Consider the following 22,040-nt stretch of genomic DNA (forward strand, 5'->3'; position numbering starts at 1 on the left):
AAAAACTCAGTTTATCTCCAGCTCAAACTTAGGCATAACCACAGCCAATAGAATTAAATGGATGCCATTACTTAATTTAGCATTGACTCACTTTCTTCATACAGATGATTTAAAGGCTATCCACACTGCTATTATTTCAGCTACTTCCGCTGCTGAGGCCATGAAATCATTTAAGACATTGACTGATAGGCTGCAAGGCCACTTAAGAATTGAGATTACAAACAGTGGCTCAAAAAGGCTTTTAGAATCTATCAGCTGGTTTGACAAAGAGTGCAAACAGGCTAAAAGACACCTGAAGAGAGTTTACCACAAATATAAGAACACTAGATCTCCCCTCTTACTGCATGTGTCTCCCTCAGACAGAAGTATAAACTTCTGATGAAATGGAAAAGACAGAAAGCAGAAAGAAATGCTTGGCCCAAAGTGCCAAAATTCTGACACATTTTTTTCACACAAAAGGTGGTAAACAGATACCATCAGTCCTGGAAGTGTTCCAAGCTAAACCCCTAGCACAGTTATTGTATGGGGCTCAGATGTGGACAGGCTCTCACCTTGGATCGACGGACGCTGTCCAACCAAAGTTCTTAAGGCAAATTTTCTCTGTGCCACCCTGTGTCACAAACGCATCGTTGCACCTAGAGGCTAATCTTCCCTTGGTAGAATTACAGATCTGGCATAGGACACTTAACTATTGGCTTCACCTAAACTCAAATCTCCCCGGTCTAATATCCGTAGTGCTGCAAGATAGTCACAAAAGCGCCTGGACTAAAATTGTCTATCAGAAACTTCACTCTTGTGGTTTATCACCACAACAGCTACTCACTTTGGGTTTTAGTAAAGCAAACAGTCTAATTTGTCAGCGCCTAAATGATACTGAGTGTCAGAACAACTTGGCCACAATAAGGAAATTTTGCCCATGGTATGACTAGTTTCCACCTTCCCATTTTGACTCTCTGGCACTCTATCTGCATAACCTAGCAATTCTAAAATATAGAAGCAGTTTTAGTCTCGCAAGATTGAATGTATTGCCCTCGGCTGTACTTGAGGGACAATTCGAACAGATTCCACATGAAAAACGTTTATGTCCCTGTGGAGATGGCAGTACCAAATCAGTGGGGCATGTCCTTCTGGCTTGCACTCTTTATAAAGACTTGAGGAATGAGATTATCACCCTTCTTTTATTGTCCATTCCAGGTCGCCCAACCTCTGTTACAGTGTCCTTTCTCTTGGCAGATCAAGATGAGCAGATGACAGCAAAGGCTGCAAGGTTTTTAGATGGGGCAATCAGAATAAGATCCACTTTTGACTATTGATTCAAAACCCTAAAATGTATTTTATATAATTGACTTTTTATTTCTATTCTTTGTATATTGTATAGTTGTTTTATTATTGCTGTGACCGATGGCTGACGCAAATAAAGATTCATTCATTCATTCATTCATTCACTGACTGTGAAGGTTGGAGTTGGAAACCCATGAAAGGCAGGTGAAGAAGACATTCAAATGAAGAAAATGCCGTAAGTTGTGCTAACTGGCCTGAGTAGTTTTCAATAAGCACTTAAACTCCATCATTGTTGGCATCTAACTTCTATGGGGAGGTGGGTCCTGCCCATGAGAGAAGGCCCTCTCCATGGTCACCACAAGATGGACATCTGCAAGATGAGGTATAATCAGGAGGGCCTCACTTGCAAAGTCATCCACAAAGGTCCAAAAGCCCCCCTCCTTCTTTTAAAACAAACAAATCTGTGTCTTTAGCAGGCATAACTAGTACTTTGCACCCATTTATTTGTTTTGCAGCAGTAATCACTGAGGGTACCATTGTTTATGTTCCTAGCAATATACATAGATGCAGACGATGAATCAGTTTGTTTTGAGCCCTCTGGACAGGATAATCTAGACATTAAAAGAACTTATAAACAAAACAAAAATTAAATTAAATTATTACTTTACCTGAGAATGATGCAATGCCTGCTACAGACCTAATTTAAAGTGAAAATCCTTCTTTTCCACAAAAAAGACAGTAGCACTTGCTATCATGCACCTCTTCATTGTATTTCCTCATAAGCCACTTTGACATTCAAGCCCAAGAGGAGCTTTGGCATACAGGGTGGTTTTTGTCCCAGTTATTATTGTTATGTGAGCACACTAGCAGTTTCACAAATACCACAGCACTGCCAACTACCATGATGCATCAAGATATAAGCTCCTATGCATCAACAATAAAGGAAGTGCTAGCTTAGACAACTTCGAAAGGGGATTAGACAAATTTTCAGAGGCTGGATCTTTCATCAGCGATGAGCCAAGATGGTTATACAGGACATGCATCTTTAATAGCAACACATGTCTGAATACCAGCTCCCAGGAAGCAACAGTAGGAGCAGGCTATTGCCCTCACACCTTGCTTCTGAGCTGCCTAGAATAATCTGGTTGGCAGGACTAGGTCTGATGCAAGACGAGGACTAGGTCAACCTTAGTCTGACTCAGCAAGGCTCTTCTTTTGATTTTATACGTATTTCGTCTTAATCAGTTGATCATGAGAAACACGGAGCTGAAAATGCCATCAGTGGTTCATAGCCCTGGTAATATGTAAGTGTGCAGTGATGTAATGAGAAGAAGCAGACACAATGTGCCAAAATTGACCAAGTAAATTTGACCTCTTACCCCCAACATAATATTTTGTAGGTGGTATTGAAATAAATAGTTGATCTAGTGCAAGAATTAGCACTAGCACAATGGGATTCCCTGTTCCCCCCTATGTGAGTGCCCCATGCCAGCCCCCTAAATCCAGGGTTGGAGGAACCTTTAGAACAGATTTAAGGGGGCAAGGGGTAGAAAGCTTTGTGCTGGTGGGATGTTCACTTAGTGCTATCTTGGATTCCAAACATTATAGCTTTCTATATTATTTTTGCAGTCGTCTGTCATTGTGCTGTTTTCATTGGTTGGTTCTAAAGGCGGGGGCAGAAAAAGGAGGAGACTAAGTTCTGTAGGCAATGACTTGGGTGTTAAGGGAAGGTTGTGTAGATAGTTCTAGTCATTTTGGTGACGAGGAGAGAGAAAAGGGGAACTGGGGAAAGGGCAAGAGGAATTAGGTGTGGGTAAAGATGGCATTTGGAAGAATGAGGAAGGAAGAGACTAAGGTAGGAGTGCGTTGGAGAAAGACAGTTTTAGGGTTCTGGTGACAAGAGGAAGAAAGCTGGAGAAGAGGAGGAATTGGAGAGAGGTCATATGGATGTGGACATTTGCAGCGCTTTGGAAGAACACAATGGCGAACTGAGAGAAATAAAGAGTAATTAGTAGCCAGGACGTGGCTTCCAAGTAGTATTTTTTTCCTCCTAACTTAGGCAGAAATACTGTTGTGAGCATCTGCCTCATTCTAGGCCATCACTTTGCTTTCCACCTCCATCATTCCTCCTTCCTGAGCTTGTCATGGGGCCTTACGTCACCCTCTGCATCAGCGTGTTGTGTAGGGGGAAAAACTGATGAATGTGCATCCTGGGTGCTTTTAAATTGCTCATGTACATTGCATTACATCTATCATGCAGATGTCCTGGAAGCAACCTACGTGCAGTGTTTTTGTGTTCCTATTAAAATAACATTGGGACAAGACATCATCTAATTCAGAATCCTTCAGTCTGGATCTCCATATGTTGTTGGACTACTAATCCCATCATCCATGACCTTTGGCTAGGTTGGCTGGGGATGATGAATGTTTAACAATATCTGGGGACCTACAGTTGAAGAACTAAGTGTTCATTTCAGTGGGGCTTGTGGAGGACAACTTTCCACTGGATGGTACCCAAAGTGAATATTTTCTTCATCTATATCATATATTTCTTTCACAAAGAGTTTCATTCAAAAAAAGAGTGGTGGGGGAACCATGTAAGGACTCAATTTGTTTTTGTTGCTGAAAGCCACATTCATTTTATGTTTCATTCATTATAACTTTGCAGCTATCTTGTCTCATTCATTAAAATGCCATGCCTTGGTACTAATAATAATATAATGATTTTTTTACATTTTTGAGACCATTTAAGGTGGTGTTCAGATGAAAGCTCACAGTCACCTACTGACCACCATTTTATTTTTTACAGAATGTGTCATTCTGTGGGGGGGAAAGATGGCCATTATGGACAACTATCATTTCCCCAAAAGAACATGATTGGGACAATCTGGGAAAATGATGACCACTCAGAGTTGAATGTGTAGAAACTCATTCTCCTCAGAAAAAATTGTTACATTTCTTAAAAAATCACTTTTAGTTGTCTTCAAGAATCCTGAGATGTTTGGGGTGAGAAAATACTCTAAATTCATCCTGAATTTTACAATAGGTGAAATCTAGTAATAACCATGGGATGTAAGGAGCCTCCCCATGAAATTTGCTACTCTTAACACAAACTTTTTAGCTTTCTTCAAAATTTATCAAATATTTCCCTGGAGAACGAATAACCTGCTTTGCTATGAATGTTGCTTTAAGCGAGATTTCAGTGCCAACATTTTTACGCCCTGATGGAAAAAAGAAATTGTGGGGGGTGGGGGGAGCTGTGAGAAAAGAAAGAAAATGTTTGCAGTTCACTTCCAGAGTTTCTGCTGTCTAACTGAATTGGCCTGTTGACAACATCATTTAGCAAGATCTGATGGTATCATAATATATGTGTATTTATGACATCTGGAGGTGTCACTCAGGGAATGAGAGGGAATGGCACAGAAACTGCAGGAAAAGGGAGAAACAAAGGTTGTGAATAGGCAAACAAACACCAAAAAGGGTACAGAGAATGTGTTTTTAAGGAATCATTTAGAGTCCCTCAAAATTCCCAGCCCCCTCTCTCTAACATCAGAGTGGAGTACAAACCACAAGCTAAAAAAACATTAAAAGCAAAGAATACACACCAAACAGCTCATATATATAATAGAGGGGTGGGAGGGTGGGCGGTTTCCAAGTTACTCCTACTTAAAGTAGACCCAATACTTAAAGTAAATACTTTAAATACTTAAATACTTAAAGTGGAACTAATAGAGTTCTGTCAAGAGAACAAACTGGTCATCACAAACACGCTTTTCCAACAACACAAGAGACGACTCTACACGTGGACATCACCAGATGGGCAGCATCGAAATCAGATTGATTATATTCTCTGCAGCCAAAGATGGAGAAGCTCTATACAGTCAGCAAAAACAAGACCTGGAGCTGACTGTGGCTCAGATCATCAGCTTCTTATAGCAAAATTCAAGCTTAAACTGAAGAAAGTAGGAAAAACCACTGGGCCGGTAAGATACAATCTGAATCAAATCCCTTATGAATACACAGTGGAAGTGAGGAACAGGTTTAAGGATTTAGATTTGTTGGACAGAGTGCCTGAAGAACTATGGATGGAGGCTCGCAACATTATACAGGAGGCAGCAACAAAAACCATCCCAATGAAAAGGAAATGCAAGAAAGCAAAGTGGCTGTCCAACGAGGCCTTACAAATAGCAGGGGAGAGAAGGCAAGCAAAATGCGAGGGAGATAGTGAAAGATACAGGAAATTGAATGCAGATTTCCAAAAAATAGCAAGGAGAGACAAGAAGGCCTTCTTAAACGAGCAATGCAAAGAAATAGAGGAAAACAACAGAATGGGAAGAACCAGAGATCTGTTCAAGAAAATTGGAGATATGAAAGGAACATTTCGTACAAAGATTACCATAATAAAGGACAAAAGTGGTAAGGACCTAACAGAAGCAGAAGACATCAAGAAGAGGTGGCAAGAATACACAGAGGAATTATACCAGAAAGATATGGATGGCTCGTACACCCCAGGTAGTGTGGTTGCTGACCTTGAGCCAGACATCCTGGAGAGTGAAGTCAAATGGGCCTTAGAAAGCACTGCAAATAACAAGGCCAGTGGAAGTGATGATATTCCAGCTGAACTATTTAAAATTTTAAAAGATGATGCTGTTAAGGTGCTACACTCAATATGCCAGCAAATTTGGAAAACTCAGCAGTGGCCAGAGGATTGGAGAAGATCAGTCTACATCCCAATCCCAAAGAAGGGCAGTGCCAAAGAATGCTCCAACTACCGCACAATTTCACTCATTTCACACGCTAGCAAGGTTATGCTTAAAATTCTACAAGGCAGGCTTAAGCAGTATGTGGACCGAGAACTCCCAGAAGTGCAAGCTGGATTTCGAAGGGGCAGAGGAACCAGAGACCAAATTGCAAACATGTGCTGGATTATGGAGAAAGCTAGAGAGTTCCAGAAAGACATCTACTTCTGCTTCATTGACTATGCAAAAGCCTTTGACTGTGTCGACCACAGCAAACTATGGCAAGTTCTTAAAGAAATGGGAGTGCCTGATCACCTCATCTGTCTCCTGAGAAATCTCTATGTGGGACAAGAAGCTACAGTTAGAACTGGATATGGAACAACTGATTGGTTCAAAATTGGGAAAGGAGTACGGCAAGGCTGCATATTGTCTCCCTGCTTATTTAACTTATATGCAGAATTCATCATGCGAAAGGCAGGGCTGGATGAATCCCAAGCCGGAATTAAGATTGCCGGAAGAAATATCAACAACCTCAGATATGCAGATGACACAACCTTGATGGCAGAAAGTGAGGAGGAATTAAAGAACCTTTTAATGAGGGCGAAAGAGGAGAGCGCAAAATATGGTCTGAAGCTCAACATCAAAAAAACGAAGATCATGGCCACTGGTCCCATCACCTCCTGGCAAATAGAAGGGGAAGAAATGGAGGCAGTGAGAGATTTTACTTTCTTGGGCTCCATGATCACTGCAGATGGTGACAGCAGTCATGAAATTAAAAGACGCCTGCTCCTTGGGAGAAAGGCGATGGCAAACCTAGACAGCGTCTTAAAAAGCAGAGACATCACCTTGCCAACAAAGGTCCGTATAGTTAAAGCCATGGTTTTCCCAGTAGTGATGTATGGAAGTGAGAGCTGGACCATCAAGAAGGCTGATCGCCGAAGAATTGATGCTTTTGAATTATGGTGCTGGAGGAGACTCTTGAGAGTCCCATGGACCGCAAGAAGATCAAACGTATCCATTCTTAAGGAAATCAGCCCTGAGTGCTCACTGGAAGGACAGATCGTGAAGCTGAGGCTTCAATACTTTGGCCACCTCATGAGAAGAGAAGACTCCCTGGAAAAGACCCTGATGTTGGGAAAGATGGAGGGCACAAGGAGAAGGGGACGACAGAGGACAAGATGGTTGGACAGTGTTCTCGAAGCTACAAACATGAGTCTGACCAAACTGCGGGAGGCAGTGGAAGACAGGAGTGCCTGGCGTGCTCTGGTCCATGGGGTCACGAAGAGTCGGACACGACTAAACGACTAAACAACAACAACAAAAGTAGACCCACTGACATTGAAGAAACCAAATTTGTCATGCCCATTAATATCATTGGGTCTTCACTGAGTAATTCCAGCTGGTCCAGCCATATATATACATGCAATGCACACAGGATTTTAAACATGGGATATTTAGTGTGCATCATTTGGGTTGAGTAAAAAAACAAAACTGTTTTGAGCCTCACAGTGGTATCCATGTCGATGATGGGTGGGTTATAAATATGCCTAATAAACTAATAAGCATGTCTGTGCATGTTCTCAAAATAAAATGTGTGAAATACCACCTCCCACACAATGGGAAATAAAGGAAGAAAATTAAATGTCCAAAGGCATTCCACAGAAACCTATTGCTTTGAGGAGAATGAGAGGAAATCGCACTCATACCCTCCAAAGTGTCGGGGCCTTCGCTTAAATGTTGAAAAAGGCTCTGGTAATTTTATCCTCAAAATGCTTCCAATTCCAACGGAGAATTCAGGATGACTGACTGGTTTTCTGGCTCCACCCACACACCATTAAATGAGTCCCTTATAAATGTGTGCACGGCCCTACACTTTACACCAATCCCTGCCTACAAGCAGGATAACTTTCCACCTCATCATCTCCACTGCTCCTACCTCCTCTCTGATCTCACAATGGCAGCGGCTGCTCTACCACGAAGGCAACAGGAACTGTTCACACTCAGGTTTACCCAGGCTCTTGCCTGTGAATTTGTCGCCACTGTGATCTTCATTTTCATTGTCCTGGGCTCAGCCTTCAAGTGGCCCTTACAGCTGCCCAGTGTCCTCCAGATCTCCATGGCCTTTGGCCTAACCATCAGCACCTTGGTTCAAGCGTTCGGTCATATCAGCGGCTCGCATGTCAACCCAGCAGTGACCATCGCCTACTTTGTAGGGAACCAGATCTCTATCATCCGCTCGGTGCTCTATGTGGTGTTACAGCTGTTGGGAGCCGTCACTGGTGCAGGAATCATCTACTCCGTGACACCCAAAGACGTCCGCCATACATTAGCCCTGAATGACGTAAGTCCTTCCATTGCCAAAGAAATGATTGATCAACAGAATCTTGCACAAGTAGAATATTTTTTATTATTATTTAGAATGTTACCAATTATGATACTGGAGACAGAGATAAAGGGATGGCAAAGTATGATTAATAACTTTTCTAATGGGGATAAGAAACCTAGAATTAATAAAATAAGATGGTATAAACCCCTGAAAACAGGTGACCTGGGTCTCCCCAACATAAAGTTATATTATATAGCAAATTAGTTGAGATATATCATAGATGGGATAACAGAACAAGGAGAGATAGAATGGTTCTAGAATGGTACACAGGAAATGAGGGAGACGTTTGTGAATATATATTTTTATCAAACCAAATAGGCAATGGTGGCAGAATATTGAAAATTCCTTATTAAGAAACATCATTGAGATATGGGTGAAATATAAAGGAAGATTGATACCAGAAAATTCCCCAATAACACTGGTGATGATGCTAGAAGACTTCCCAGTAAATTTAAAAAAGGAAATTGAAAAAGTAAGTGAAAGAGAAGAAAATACTTAAAATAAAGGAATGGGTGGAGAAAATGAGAAGCAAAGAACAAATAAGAGAAGCTCTAACAGGAAGTAAAATAACTTGGTTTAACTGGAGCATTGGACAAAGAAGTGGTTAAGGGAAAACAAGAAATGCAAAGAATATATAAAATTTGACAAAAATGATTATAAAAAGGGGAGATAAAGAAGAAAATATAGTTATTAAAGGGGAAGCTAGTGAAATTTATAAAATATTAGTAAAAATGAAGGATCAACAAGATCAATTAAAAGAGGTGTGGGGAAAGGAGACAACAGGGCAGATAAATAGTCAAAGCTAGGGGGAAATATGGGAGAATGCACTTTGAAAATGTTGTCTATAAGATAAAAGAAAATTACTATAGGTTAGTATGGAGATGGTATTTAACACCAGTATGATTAAATCAAATAAACAAGGAATATTCAGCTTTATGTTGGAGGGGATGCCAGGAAACTGGGACTTATGTTCACATGTGGTGGGGGTGTAAATATGTTCAATTTTGGGGGCAAAGGGTGTTTAAGGAGATAACAGACATCACTGGGTTAAAGCTGACTGAAAGTCCAGAGGTAGCATTATTATCAATTTACGATGGGGTGGAAGGTTCACAGGCTATGAAGGACTTGCTCACGAATTTATTGACAGCTGCATGAGTTATGATAGCTAGGAAGTGGAAGGGACAAAGTGAATATAAAATGGAAGAATGATATACAGAGGTGTGGTATATAGGTATTAATGATAAATTAACATGTGCTATTAAGGTAAGACAGGGAATATGCAGGGGTTATGATTCTGAGGAAATCTGGAAGGTATTTGTAGAATTTGTGCTGTTAAAACAGAAAGGGGTCAAACTATCACAAGAGATGTTGAAATTTGGGGAGGTTAGATAGTTACAATGGAATGGTTTGGGGGGGTGGGGTGCACTTTTTTATGTTTACTATGTAAAAAAGAAAAAGAATCTTGCACAATTGACTCCCAGCCTTCCAAATTAGACAGATGAAGGAATGTGAACAAAAACAACAATTCTATATGGGTTGATTCTAGCTAATGTGCATTCCTGGATTACAATATGGAACACTGGCTACATCAACATTGCACAACAGATTGACACAAGATCTTTCGCTTGTCTTGTGCCTAGAAAGCATGTATCCAAGCAATTTCCCCCTTGCCCCACTCCTTCTCAGGAAAACCCATTTTTTAGCTCTAAATCACAGCAAATATCAATCTGGAGAAAACTCAAGTTGTTGTTTCTTCCAAATGAGTGCTAAACAGTGATTTTCCCCAAGGGAAAGAAGTGGAACAAGAGGAAGTTTGGATAAGCCATAAGCATAGGCTAACTGACAATATGGTTTTTCTTTAGGTTGGTCACTTTGGGATCCAGTTTTCCCAAATGATTTTTTTTTATTATTTTTGGTCCCATGTGGAGAAAAGTTGATGTGTGTGTGTGGTGTTGCAATGGAAAAGGAGGAACATCTGGGTGAAAAGCAGACCAGCAGCATCACTATCTGCATTCGTCTGTGATCCTGTATCCTTGGGAGAGTCACCTGGGCAAAACAGGTTTCTAATCTAGCTTTCCAGCTCCTACAGTAAAACTGAGAAAACTGGCAATAGAAGGCATTGTACAGGGGAAAGTTATTCATTGGAGAAAGGAAGATTTAGCAGTTAAGGCAGAATAGCTCAGAAGACCCGTCTGACTGTTGTTGTTGGCAGGAGAGAAGGGAACCCTTACAGAGCTATCATATTTACTGTTGGTTTACTCAGAAGTAAATCCCTCTGTGTGTTCAATGGGATCTACTCCCAGCTCAGGATAGGACTGCATCCTAAATGTGCAGTCATATATGTGCTTACTCACAAGTAAGTCCCACTGAACTCAATTGGGCTTACTCCTGGTAAGTGTGCTTAGGATTGCAGCAATAGACACCATTAGAGCAGCCTTCCCCAACTTGGCACCCTCCAGATATTGGACTACAGCTCCCATCATCCCTTTCCATTAGCAATGCTGCTTGGGGCTGATGGGAGTTGGAGTTGAACAACATCTGTAGGGCACCAGGTTGGGGAATATTGTATTAGAGGGAGGCTTGTGAGGACACAGCCTAGAGCTACAGAGATGCTCCATATTAGAACTTTTTCTTTTTTCTTCACATTCATCTCTTCCATTTTGCCAGCTCACCTATGGCACAAACCCTGGTGAGGCACTGGTGGTGGAAATCATCCTAACCTTCTCGGTTGTCATGTGCATCTTCTCTGCCACTGATAAACGCAGGACGGAGAACAGGGGCAATTCAGCATTGTCTATTGGACTGGCAGTCACCATGGCTCACCTCATCGGGGTAAGCGCCTGAGTTATTATCTTTCCCTAGTTTTGGAAACAGATGAGTTGACGTGTTTCTAGAAGGCAGGGTAAGTAAAGTGACTTCGGCTAGAGTTAAAAATATTTAGAAATGGTTATGTGCTCGTAGCGGAAGCCAGTGGCACTGTGGGTTAAACCACAGAGCCTAGGACTTGCCGATCAGAAGGTCGGTGGTTCAAATCCCCGTGACGGGGTGAGCTCCCGTTGCTCGGTCCCTGCTCCTGCCAATCTAGCAGTTCGAAAACACGTCAAAGTGCAAGTAGATACCGCTCCGGCGGGATGGTAAACGGCGTTTCCGTGTGCTGCTCTGGTTTGCCAGAAGCGGCTTAGTCATGCTGGCCACATGACCTGGAAACTGTACGCCGGCTCCCTCGGCCAGTAAAGCGAGATGAGTGCCACAACCCCAGAGTCGGTCACGACTGGACCTAATGGTCAGGGGTCCCTTTATGTGCTGGTGTGCATGCACTATTTTTTTTTAAAGAGATTAAAGATTTGGAGTGGGGGCCCTGAGGGAATTCCAGTGTTTACTTGACCAGGAGATGCCAAAATGAAGAGGGGGTGTCCTCCCTCCAGTGAATAAAAATCTGCAAAAAAAAAAAAAAAACCCACCAACAACAGTAAAACCAGTATAGTTACTCAGAGATGGGAGGCAGGGGCAGAGGAAGGGGGCAGTTAGGGTGGGTCATCCCAGGTGTCACCACTGAGGGGGGTGACAAAATGGTGGGCGGCACTCACCTCAGGGCCTGCAGCGCACCCGAGCCACACATCTCTCCTGGGAGTGACGCGGTGGCTTGGGTGCCCGCAGGCTCCACGCTGCCCCAAACAGTCCGCCCATCACCTTCCCCTCAGCTGTAGGGTGGCTGAGTGGGAGGAGTCAGGCAGACTCCTTGGAGGCCCTGTGGAGCATCCTGTCCCAATTTGACCCTGCTGGCGCCGCCCCTGGGCGCAGGGCACACCTGCCACCCCAGGCACCGGATCGGCTTGTTCCGCCGCTGAATGCACTGCTTCTCTGCTTAATCAACACCTGAGGTGGAAGAGCAACAGTGAGCATGCTCTCTCCTCTGGGCACCATCCATCTTGCTCTACACAAGTGGCAGGGATAATGTATGAATCAGGGAACCTCCACTACTCACACAGCCTTCCTGTGTCATGTAGAAAAATCAGGGCTCTACATTGGGTGAGTAACTTACACAAGCAGAAGTGGCTCCCCACTGGAGAAGTTAATCCATGGGTAGGCAAACTAAGGCCCGGGGGCCGGATCCAGCCCAATCGCCTTCTCAATCCGGCCCGCGGATGTTCCAGGAATCAGTGTGTTTTTACATGAGTAGAATGTTTCCTTTTATTTAAAATGCATCTCTGGGTTATTTGTGGAGCATAGGAATTCGTCTGTTTGTTGAAAAAGTTTGCTGACCCATAATCCTATCAGTTCATGGAGAAAGGAACAAGGGAGAGATGGGAGAGAATTTCAATTCAGTTCACATGGAAAAGCTAGCCTACCCAATCTGCACTTCCCAAAACAATAAGCAAAGTGACACACAACCATTGTTTGAAATTCAAACTTCTCCAAATCTTGAAATGCAAATTTTACATGTTATTCTTCCCATTTTGATTGTGAAATTTGAACGTCAGAGTATTTTAGATTTCTTAGCATCTCTTGGTTTTTTATTTTGGCACACGTCAAAAATGAAACTTCATGAGCTACCAGATACAGCAAAATATTAAGTGCTGTTCCATATCAACTACAAAATACAGTCAAATGTTATATGCTAGGAGTCAAATATTATCCATGTTAAATAACCTTGCATGTCAGTTGTCAATTCCAAAATTCAGTTTCATGTTAATAGATTTTAAAAAATGCTTTTGTACTGCTGTGTACCACCCTAATGTTTTGTGAGAAGGTGGTATTAAAATAATAAAATAAAATAAAATACTGTCAAACATCAAAGTTAAAAATAAAATACTGAAAATTCAGATGAAGTGAATATTCAGCATCAAGAATGAAAGAGTAGAATTGGGAGAAACACAGGTTGCTTTCAGTTCTACAGAGAATAACAAAGAATGTTATCCATATAGTAAACATTATTTTCTCTTTTGTTTGATTTCAATGGTGTATCGCTGCATTCATTTGAAAGCTTTCTGAATCATCTGCACATAGAGACCCCCTTGGTATTTTGGTTCTGATTCTTAGTTATACTTTAGATTTTGTAATGTTTCTTTTCTGTCTTGATAAATTTTTGATTCGTTATGTATGTTACGTAACTTAAGATAATAAGAGAAAATGATTTTTTAAAAAAAATCATGCAAAAAGGTTAATTGAGGAGAGTTCATAGATGGCATTGTATGGGAGCACCTGGAGCCTGGATAACCAGATAAAGTCACCTTGATGGGAGGGGAGAGCTCAGTTGGTAGAGCATGAGACTCTTAATCTGAAGGTTGTGGGTTCAAGCCCCATGAAAGATTCCCAAATTTCAGGGGGTTGGACTAGCTGATCCTTGTGGTCCCTTCCAGCTCTACAATTCAGTGGTGGACCGCTTGATGAAGGGATCCTAACTGCTAGAGGGGAAAGAATATATGAAGAAATTGAGAAGAACGGCAAATCTAAACCCATGTCTTTTCTGCCTTTTACAGATTTATTATACTGGCTGCTCCCTAAATCCAGCTAGATCCTTTGGACCTGCTGTCATAATGGGAAAATTCAGTGGGGCTCACTGGGTAAGTTTTGTATGATGCACTATCGACTAGACTGCATAATTGATCCTAGAATTGTGGGTCGGCAAGCAGGGCGGCCACAGACGTATCACCCAAAAAGAGGAAATTCAACACCGAAACCCTAAAGAGAACACAGGTTTCTTTTAAATTGTTATTTAAACAGAGATACAGTACATCTAACGGTTGTGGGGAAGACTGTGACTAGGTAACCTGGACAGAAGAGCACTCACTGCCATTTGATAAAGAATCTTTGGTGCGGATTGGGCTTCCTAGCCCTATTAATCCACTGACACATTGGTTAGAGGGTTGTACTGGGACCTGGGAGAGCAAATCCCCACTCAGCCATGAAGTTCACTAGATGACCTTGGGTCAACCACCAACGAACCTGCCTCAGAAGTTTGTTGTGAGGTAATAATGAGAAGGGGAGAAGCGCTCAAGCCGCTTTATAACAAATAAAGACATGACAAATAAATAAATAAAAGTGCATAGAACTGAAATCATGGTTAGAGATCTGCCACAATTTTCGGGATATGACTCTCATGGTTGCTTTCAAAGCTTACTCTACATCCCCTTGTTTCCACAGGTCTTCTGGTTAGGACCCATCTTTGGTGCCAGCGTGGCCTCTGTAGTTTACAACTACCTTCTGTACCCTCAGAAACTGAGCATAGATGAGAGGCTGGCTATTGTTCAAGGGTTCATTCTTCCAGAAGATGAAGGGAGAAGCACACCCGGAACTAACTCTGAAAGACTCCGGACCTGAGCATGTGGTGGGTTACTTATCATGCTCACATGATTCCAATGACAGCCACACAATTTGCTACGATGCTGTAGAACACTGAGAAGTAACATCCAGCCATTGCAAAGGAAACAGTGTGAGTCATTTGAGTTTAAACAGTAACCAACTGACACGGTTCTCCACATGCCACACTCACCAACAAACCAATAAGTGTCTGGCAAACATTGTTATGCACTGGGTGTGATGTTTGTGCATGGAAGTATGAATCTTGGCACTGCCTCTAGCCAAAATTCAGGTTTGCCCAGTGCAATGGTTTATAATTGCTATTCCAGGAGGGGCAGGGTGCTTAATCTCCTTGGCCCATCAACCAGAGTTTACTAAGACTTCCCCCATCAAGCAAGAGGCCCTACCCACTGGGTGTCTGAGTCATGGGTGGCTATACCCCCCCATCTAGTTCTGCCAGCTACCTTTGACTACCACTACCATTGCTGAGCATTGTCTGAGAAAGGAGAAGCAATTGGCTGTTGCCAGAAGAGCCAAGTGTGGAAAGCTGCATAAATTCATGATAGCACACTTTCCTTTCCTTGACTTCTACCCATTTCCACATTTCAAAAGCCACTCATCAGGTGGTAGCTTCCTGGCAGGTGGTTCACTGTTGCTTACTGAGAGGAAGGGGCAAGGCAGTGGGGAGGTTGGCACGCTGCAAACACACAGCTAGCAGTGCTGGATTGTTTCTGCTGGTGTGTTTTCACTATGCTGACCTCCAACTCACCCCTCTCACTCCCTGTAAACAACAGTTCTCCACCTGCTGGGAAGCGAGTGTAGCAGCTCTGCCCACCAGCCGATGAACTGTTTCTGCCTCAATCCAAGTTTCCCTCTGCCCATTTTATTATTATGAAAGAGAACTCATTTGTTGGCGCAAGATGCCATTTTCATTTATGGGTGGTTGGACTGCTGACAACAGATCCACATATCATTATTTATTTGGTCCCACCTTACAAACATTTGTCAGCAGGGGAGCTGTGTTTTTTCACCCCTGTTGTGTTGACTGTAGTTCTATAACGTGAAAGAATTGTTGCGGGTGGTTTGCCAACTGTCATTTCTGTAACATTTTTGTAACATTATGAGTTGTTCATTGCCAGTAAATAAGAATTCAGGGAAATAATATATAAAATGTATCAAGAGCAAGAACTTTGGCGCATTGTGAAGTAAGCATGTAGCGCAATAGTTGGGAGGTTCTGGCCAAGCAGTTTGCTTTCCTGGCTTGAGATGGTAACCTCAATGTCCCAACTTCACTATGGCCAGAGGAGGTCCATGTGCTACTTTGCTCCTCCACCCATTGAGGTGGCACAGGCACAATCTGGTTCAGGAGAGACAAAACAAAGTACTTATTCATGGAGTGCATAATTAACTTAATTGAATTTGGTCATAATCATTACCCTACATGGTGGTGTTTTGGTTTTTTTTAAGCACTAGACAAATTAATAGAGGTTAGTCCTGTCAGCAGCTACTAGCCAAGACAACAACATTAAATCTCAATGCATAGAGGCAATATGTCTCTGAATTAAGGTTCCCAGATGTTTCCTGGAGACAGTCCCTGGATTTACAAATCAGTCCCCATACAAAACCCATTGAAGTTGAAAAGTATCCCCGGATTCATTGGGAAAAAATCTGGTAACCTTACTCTGAATACAGTATGCATTTGGGAACAGGAGGAGAGTATGGACTGTGTTCTTTAAAAACCCCTCAGATGACAGTAGGATATCAAGGCAAAAGTTTGCAAAGCATGGACAGTTTATGGGGAGCTGCCGAACCTTTCGCAATATTTCAGCACAACACTTTTCGGAAACTCCATGAATATTCTGTGAACACTAATCAAAATCATTGATGGGGACAAAGTTGAACCAAAGTATTTAATCAAAGTCATTAAAAATGGATTTGGCCCTAAATATGTCAGAATATCGGAATAATTTATGATATTACATCTGGTACAATTCGGATAAATAATACCGATTCACAAAAATGTCAGCTTAGCCACAGGACAAAACAAGATTGCCCATTATCAACTTTACCATTTGCTTTTATTTTAGAACCTCTGGCAATGAGATATGCCAAATTATGACAGGAAATGGTGAGAATACATTCTGGGACTTTATGCTGATGGTATTGTTTTATGTACATCAGACCCAGTTTATGCAGGGAAGTTATTTTGTATAGAATTGAAGACCTTTTTCAATATTTCTGGACTTAAGGTAATTTTTCAAAAATCAGAAATAATGTTCTTTCATACTCCCCCCAAACTTTAGGAAACTTTAGCCAAAATATTGCAAATCCCAAAAGCTAGGGAAAGCTTCAGATACTTAGGCATTCAAATGGCTGCAACTAAAATAATGCTTGTTCCAAAATTATTATTTTTATTTCAAATGTTACCAGTTTGGATCATAGAATCATAGAATCATAGAATCATAGAGTTGGAAGAGACCACAAGGGCCATCGAGTCCAACCCCCTGCCAAGCAGGAAACACCATCAGAGCACCATCAGAGCACTCCCACCAGCCCAAATGCTAAAGAAAACTTAACAAATTCATATTTCCTTTTTTCCCCAAATTGTTTTTATTAGTTTTCAGTAACCAAACATAGAAAACAATTAAACAAAACAAGGAAAAAAGAAAACAACGACCAAAGCAAAAAAAAAAACATAAACAAACAAACAAAAACAGACATTAATTAACAACAAATAATAATTGACTTCCCTCCATCTCAGTTTTGGATTGTGTAAAATATTAATTCCATTCTGCAGTTTTCATTTTATAACATCTACACATTGCAAGAATTATGTTATACCTACTGTGATTTTAAAGTCTCTGTGATTTATTTCCATGTATGTTATAAATTTGGTCCAGTCATCAATAAACTTTGTACTTTTTTGCTGTCTGATATTCTGCATCATTTTTGCCAATTCTAAGTATTCAAATAATTTAGTTTGCCGATCTTTAACGGTCGGGATATTTTGGGTTTTCCAATTTTGTTCTATCAGGATCCTAGCAGCTACAGTTGCATATTGAAACATTATGTGGTCTTCTATCTTAATCTCGTCTCTGACCATTCCCAAAAGGAAGGCTTCGGGTTTTTTAACAAAGGTGTACTTAAGTATTTTTTTTCAGTTCATTATATATGGATTCCCAAAAAAAAAATATTTCTTCACACAAATTCACATTTCAAGCAGCCAAATCACATATGAAAATATATTTTCTGTTGGAGGATGAGGACTCCAAAGCTAAACAGCTAGTACAATGCATATCGACTCAGCAACATTGACAGACCTAATGTCTGGCAATAAGGGAAATCAATGGAGCGCCTTAAAGAACTTGGAAATAGAAGGTGTCCCTATGAAAGTAATATTTTCAAAAATAAATTATTTCCACTCTTTGATTACAAGGCAGACAGTCCCCATGACTCCAGGACTGGCTCCAAATTTGTATAGTTAGGATACGTTGCAAATTAGAAACAAAGAACTCATAACACATATATTACTGACTACAAGAACAACTATTGCCAGGACATGGAAATCACTTCAGTTATTAAGTATGAACCAACAGTATAATGCAATTTGGTAAATAGCATGTTTAGAAAAACCGACACAAAAATTAAAAGTAGTAAGAGGCCAAAAGAAACATGACAATTTTTATGCAATCTGGTGTGACTTGATTGATTACATAAATGAAGAGGCATGTGGCATAACCGTATAAATAGTGTGCATGAAGTACATATTTTATTTTATTTCTCCCTCCCTCCCGTTTCCTATAAATTCTGATTGCGTATTGATACAAAATACCTTTTCCTTATGGTCACAAATGTAAGCAATACACATTACTATGCATAATTTCATATCTGCAGTAACTGATAATTTTGGTATATATACTTTAACACAATATTGTCAATATATTCAGAAACGTTTATCTGAGTATTCATTGCTGTTTTATTTTTATTTCTATGTAATTTTCACGCGTTCTAATGAAAAGAAAGATATTTCTCAAGGCAGCTATGTTGAACAGTTTAAAGATGAAAATGAATAAAGACTACAGTACACACACACACACACACACACACAAAATCATTGGGTCCAAAGTTATAAATATACAACGAGGGCAGAGGACCTGTGTTGTTGGACGGTAACTTCTATCAGCCTTGAACATTGGCCATGCTAGCTGGAGCTGATTCAAGATGTAGTTCAGAAACATCTGAAGTGCTAAACGTTCTCCATCCCTGATCTAGGGATGCTACGATCATGTCTGAATCTCTTCAAAGCAACTACCAGCCCTGTATCCATCTTTGCAGATGTCAGAGATTAGTGAAACTGCACACAGTTTTACAAGGTCTCCACATATCATGCAAAGGCTTGTGATACATGATGCTCACTCACTCTCCTCCTGGAGGAGGTAAGGCACAATCAGAGGAGGAGGAGGAGCCAGTGCCAGCTGCAACATGGATGTGCATCACACACACACACACCTGCACGAAGAAGAAGAAGAAGAAGGGGAGGAGGAGGAGGAGTTTGGATTTGATATCCCGCTTTATCACTACCCTAAGGAGTCTCAAAGCAGCTAGCATTCTCCTTTCCCTTCCTCCCCCACAACAAACACTCTGTGAGGTGAGTGGGGCTGAGAGACTTCAGAGAAGTGTGACTAGCCCAAGGCCACCCAGCAGCTGCATGTGGAGGAGCGGAGACGCGAACCCAGTTCACCAGATTACAAGTCCACTTCTCTTAACCACTACACCACACTGGCATGACATCACATACACTACGTCAGGTGTGTGCGTGTGACATCGCACATCCACGTTGCAGCGGTGGGCCATTTGACAGCATCCAGATCAAAGACGACAATCCAGCCAGGCATTTACAATATAGAAGAGGCCATGAAATAAGTACGGAGCCAACCTCTTTCCTCTAAGTCTGCTCATCGAAAGATAATGATGAGATCGCTGCTCCCTCAACATCAGTAACCGCCCACACATGGTACTTCTATGCTCCCTAAGCCCCAGCAGCACTTTACCTTTGCCAATCATTTCAAAACCATGACTCAGTCTCTTTTATGGAGCACAAACTTATTAGAAGGCAGTGCATGTATCATGGTAAGTGGTGCAGTTTTAGCTCGAGGCATTTGCTAAGCCTTCCATATTATTCCGTACTGTTCCAATCAAATGACTAGATTCCGGTTGCAGTCCTAAACTCAATTACCCCAGAGTAAGTCCCATTGTACCGAATGGAATTTATTTCTGGTAAACCACCATAGGGGATTCACACATTACATCGAACACGTGTACCATCTGTGTAGCTGTGTACACTAACAGTGGAGCCATACAGTTATGCAGGCATAGGCAAACTCCAGCCCTCCAGATGTTTGGGACTACAATTCCCATCATCCCTAGCTGACAGGACCAGTGGTCAGGGATGATGGGGATTGTAGTCCCAAACATCTGGAGGGCAGGAGTTTGCCTATGCCTGCACTTATGTAAGTAATTCACGGGGAATGATCCATGAGTGTACAATCTGCATAGACAATAGCTGAGATGTACAAATGACAGTTCTTTCGCATAAACACTTTTAGAGTCAAGTCGCACCTATAGTCAGTGTAATAGTAACTTACTTATACTGTATGCTATTATACCCTCCTCATTTGGCCAATACGTCCATTTCGGAAGGAAGCCTTCTTGGACCTGCTTGTTAACTATGATGCCACCCTCTTGGCCATGCTGGTACAGTGGTACCTCAGGTTACAAATGCTTCAGGTTACAGACGCTTCAGGTTACAGACTCCGCTAACCCAAAAATAGTACTTCGGGTTAAGAACTTTGCTTCAGGATGAGAACAGAAATCGCGCGGCAGCAGGGCAGCAGCGGGAGGCCCCATTAGCTAAAGTGGTACCTCAGATTAAGAACAGTTTCAGGTTAAGAACTGACCTCCAGAACGAATTAAGTTCTTAACCCAAGGTACCACTGTCTATTTCCTGAGCTGTAGGTTACATTGTAACTGAGCTTCTATTATTGTGGCTTTGGACAACTCTCAAACATACTGGAGAGATTAGATTCTCTCCATTTTCCTGCCCAACCTTCTTTAGCCAGCCCACTCATTTTAGGGGAGTTTCCTCTTATGAAGTCAAATGTGCAACACATGGGGGGGGGTAGGAAATAATGCAAATATATTTCACACCTGGCAACCAATGCACCCCTTTGGTTTCAGATAGTACATGGGTAGACTAGTCTGGGGCACAAATTTTCATGGCCCTTTGACGGCTATTGTGGCTCATTTACCAGAAGTAATGTATTTAGTGTTAACTCTGGAAGTGTATACTCGATTCTGACCAAACTAGGCCTCGTGACATATATTTTGCTCTTTAATTAACTAGGTGGTTTGAGTATCCCGGTGCAATTTAATTAACTAGGTGGTTTTCCTTTCTGCTCTTCTCCTAGCCTGCGGGTACATGTGAGTCATCTGCCAGCAAGACTAGTTCTAATTTGACTTCTCCCACAGTGTGGCCAGGCTTCAAAGGAATAATGTGAGCAGGAAAGAGCTGGATGTGTACAACCTAAAAGCGCTGCACGCAATTTGAAGGGATGCTTTCCGTTGTCTCTGGCTTTCTGCTTGGGGACCAGACTGAGGATCTGCAGCCTACAGAGATGTTTCATTAAAGCCTTAGTAAAAGCTTTGATTCCTTTAATAAGGTGTGTGGAAGAGGAAACGTAACAATGCATTTCGTGCCATCAGGCATTCCCTCCTAGGCCACAAAACTGTCATGTAATCCCATCCCCTTCACTTTTTAAATATATTTATAATTCCCTCCCCCTGCCCCAGAAGGCTCAGAAAACTCATGCAGCTTACCTGGGTCTCTGCAGTCTCTCTCCTGTTAAGGCGGCCTCCTAGCCAGGCAGGAACTAGTTTTAGCAATGCAACAGCATCACCTGCCCTCGGAGCATTATCTGAGTGCTGATGAGGAAATTTCTTAATCTTCTACAGAATTATTAAAGGCACAGGATCACCATCCCTGGGCCAAAGGGTAGAGAGATCTGGGAGACATCTCTTCCCTAGATTCTTTGAGCTACCCATGTTCTCTTGTTTCCAGCTCCTTCCCTGAAAAAAATGGGAAACAGAGTAACTGATGTAAACCAAGGGTAGGCAACCTAAGGCCCGGGGGCAGGATGCAGCCCAATCGCCTTCTCAATCCGGCCCATGGATGGTCCAGGAATCAGCGTGTTTGTACATGAGTAGAATGTGTCCTTTTGTTTAAAATGCATCTCTGGGTTATTTGTGGGGCATAGGAATTCGTTCATATATATTTT

The 22,040-nt window shown here is 41.8% G+C and overlaps 1 protein-coding gene and 1 long non-coding RNA gene across 3 annotated transcripts in view; one reads left to right on the forward strand and one right to left on the reverse strand.

Moving 5' to 3' along the window:
- The window catches only part of LOC307210821, a 57,649-nt gene extending 36,013 nt beyond the window's left edge, over positions 1 to 21,636 (reverse strand). For both annotated transcript variants that reach the window (XR_013836153.1, XR_013836154.1), the window contains exon 1: positions 21,583 to 21,636. This is a non-coding gene — a long non-coding RNA (uncharacterized lncRNA). The remainder of the gene's footprint in view (positions 1 to 21,582) is intronic.
- Positions 7,934 to 14,835, forward strand: LOC307210736 (aquaporin-5-like). Its single transcript, XM_079966907.1, has 4 exons — positions 7,934 to 8,361; positions 11,074 to 11,238; positions 13,887 to 13,970; positions 14,551 to 14,835. Exons 1-4 carry the CDS (start codon positions 7,975 to 7,977, stop codon positions 14,725 to 14,727), a joined length of 813 nt encoding a protein of 270 aa, XP_079823033.1. The 5' UTR covers positions 7,934 to 7,974; the 3' UTR covers positions 14,728 to 14,835.
- Positions 21,637 to 22,040: the final 404 nt, after the last annotated feature.

This window comes from Podarcis cretensis (genome assembly GCF_951804945.1).
Source record: "Podarcis cretensis genome assembly, chromosome: 2".
In the NCBI taxonomy this organism is placed as follows: Eukaryota; Metazoa; Chordata; class Lepidosauria; order Squamata; family Lacertidae; genus Podarcis; species Podarcis cretensis.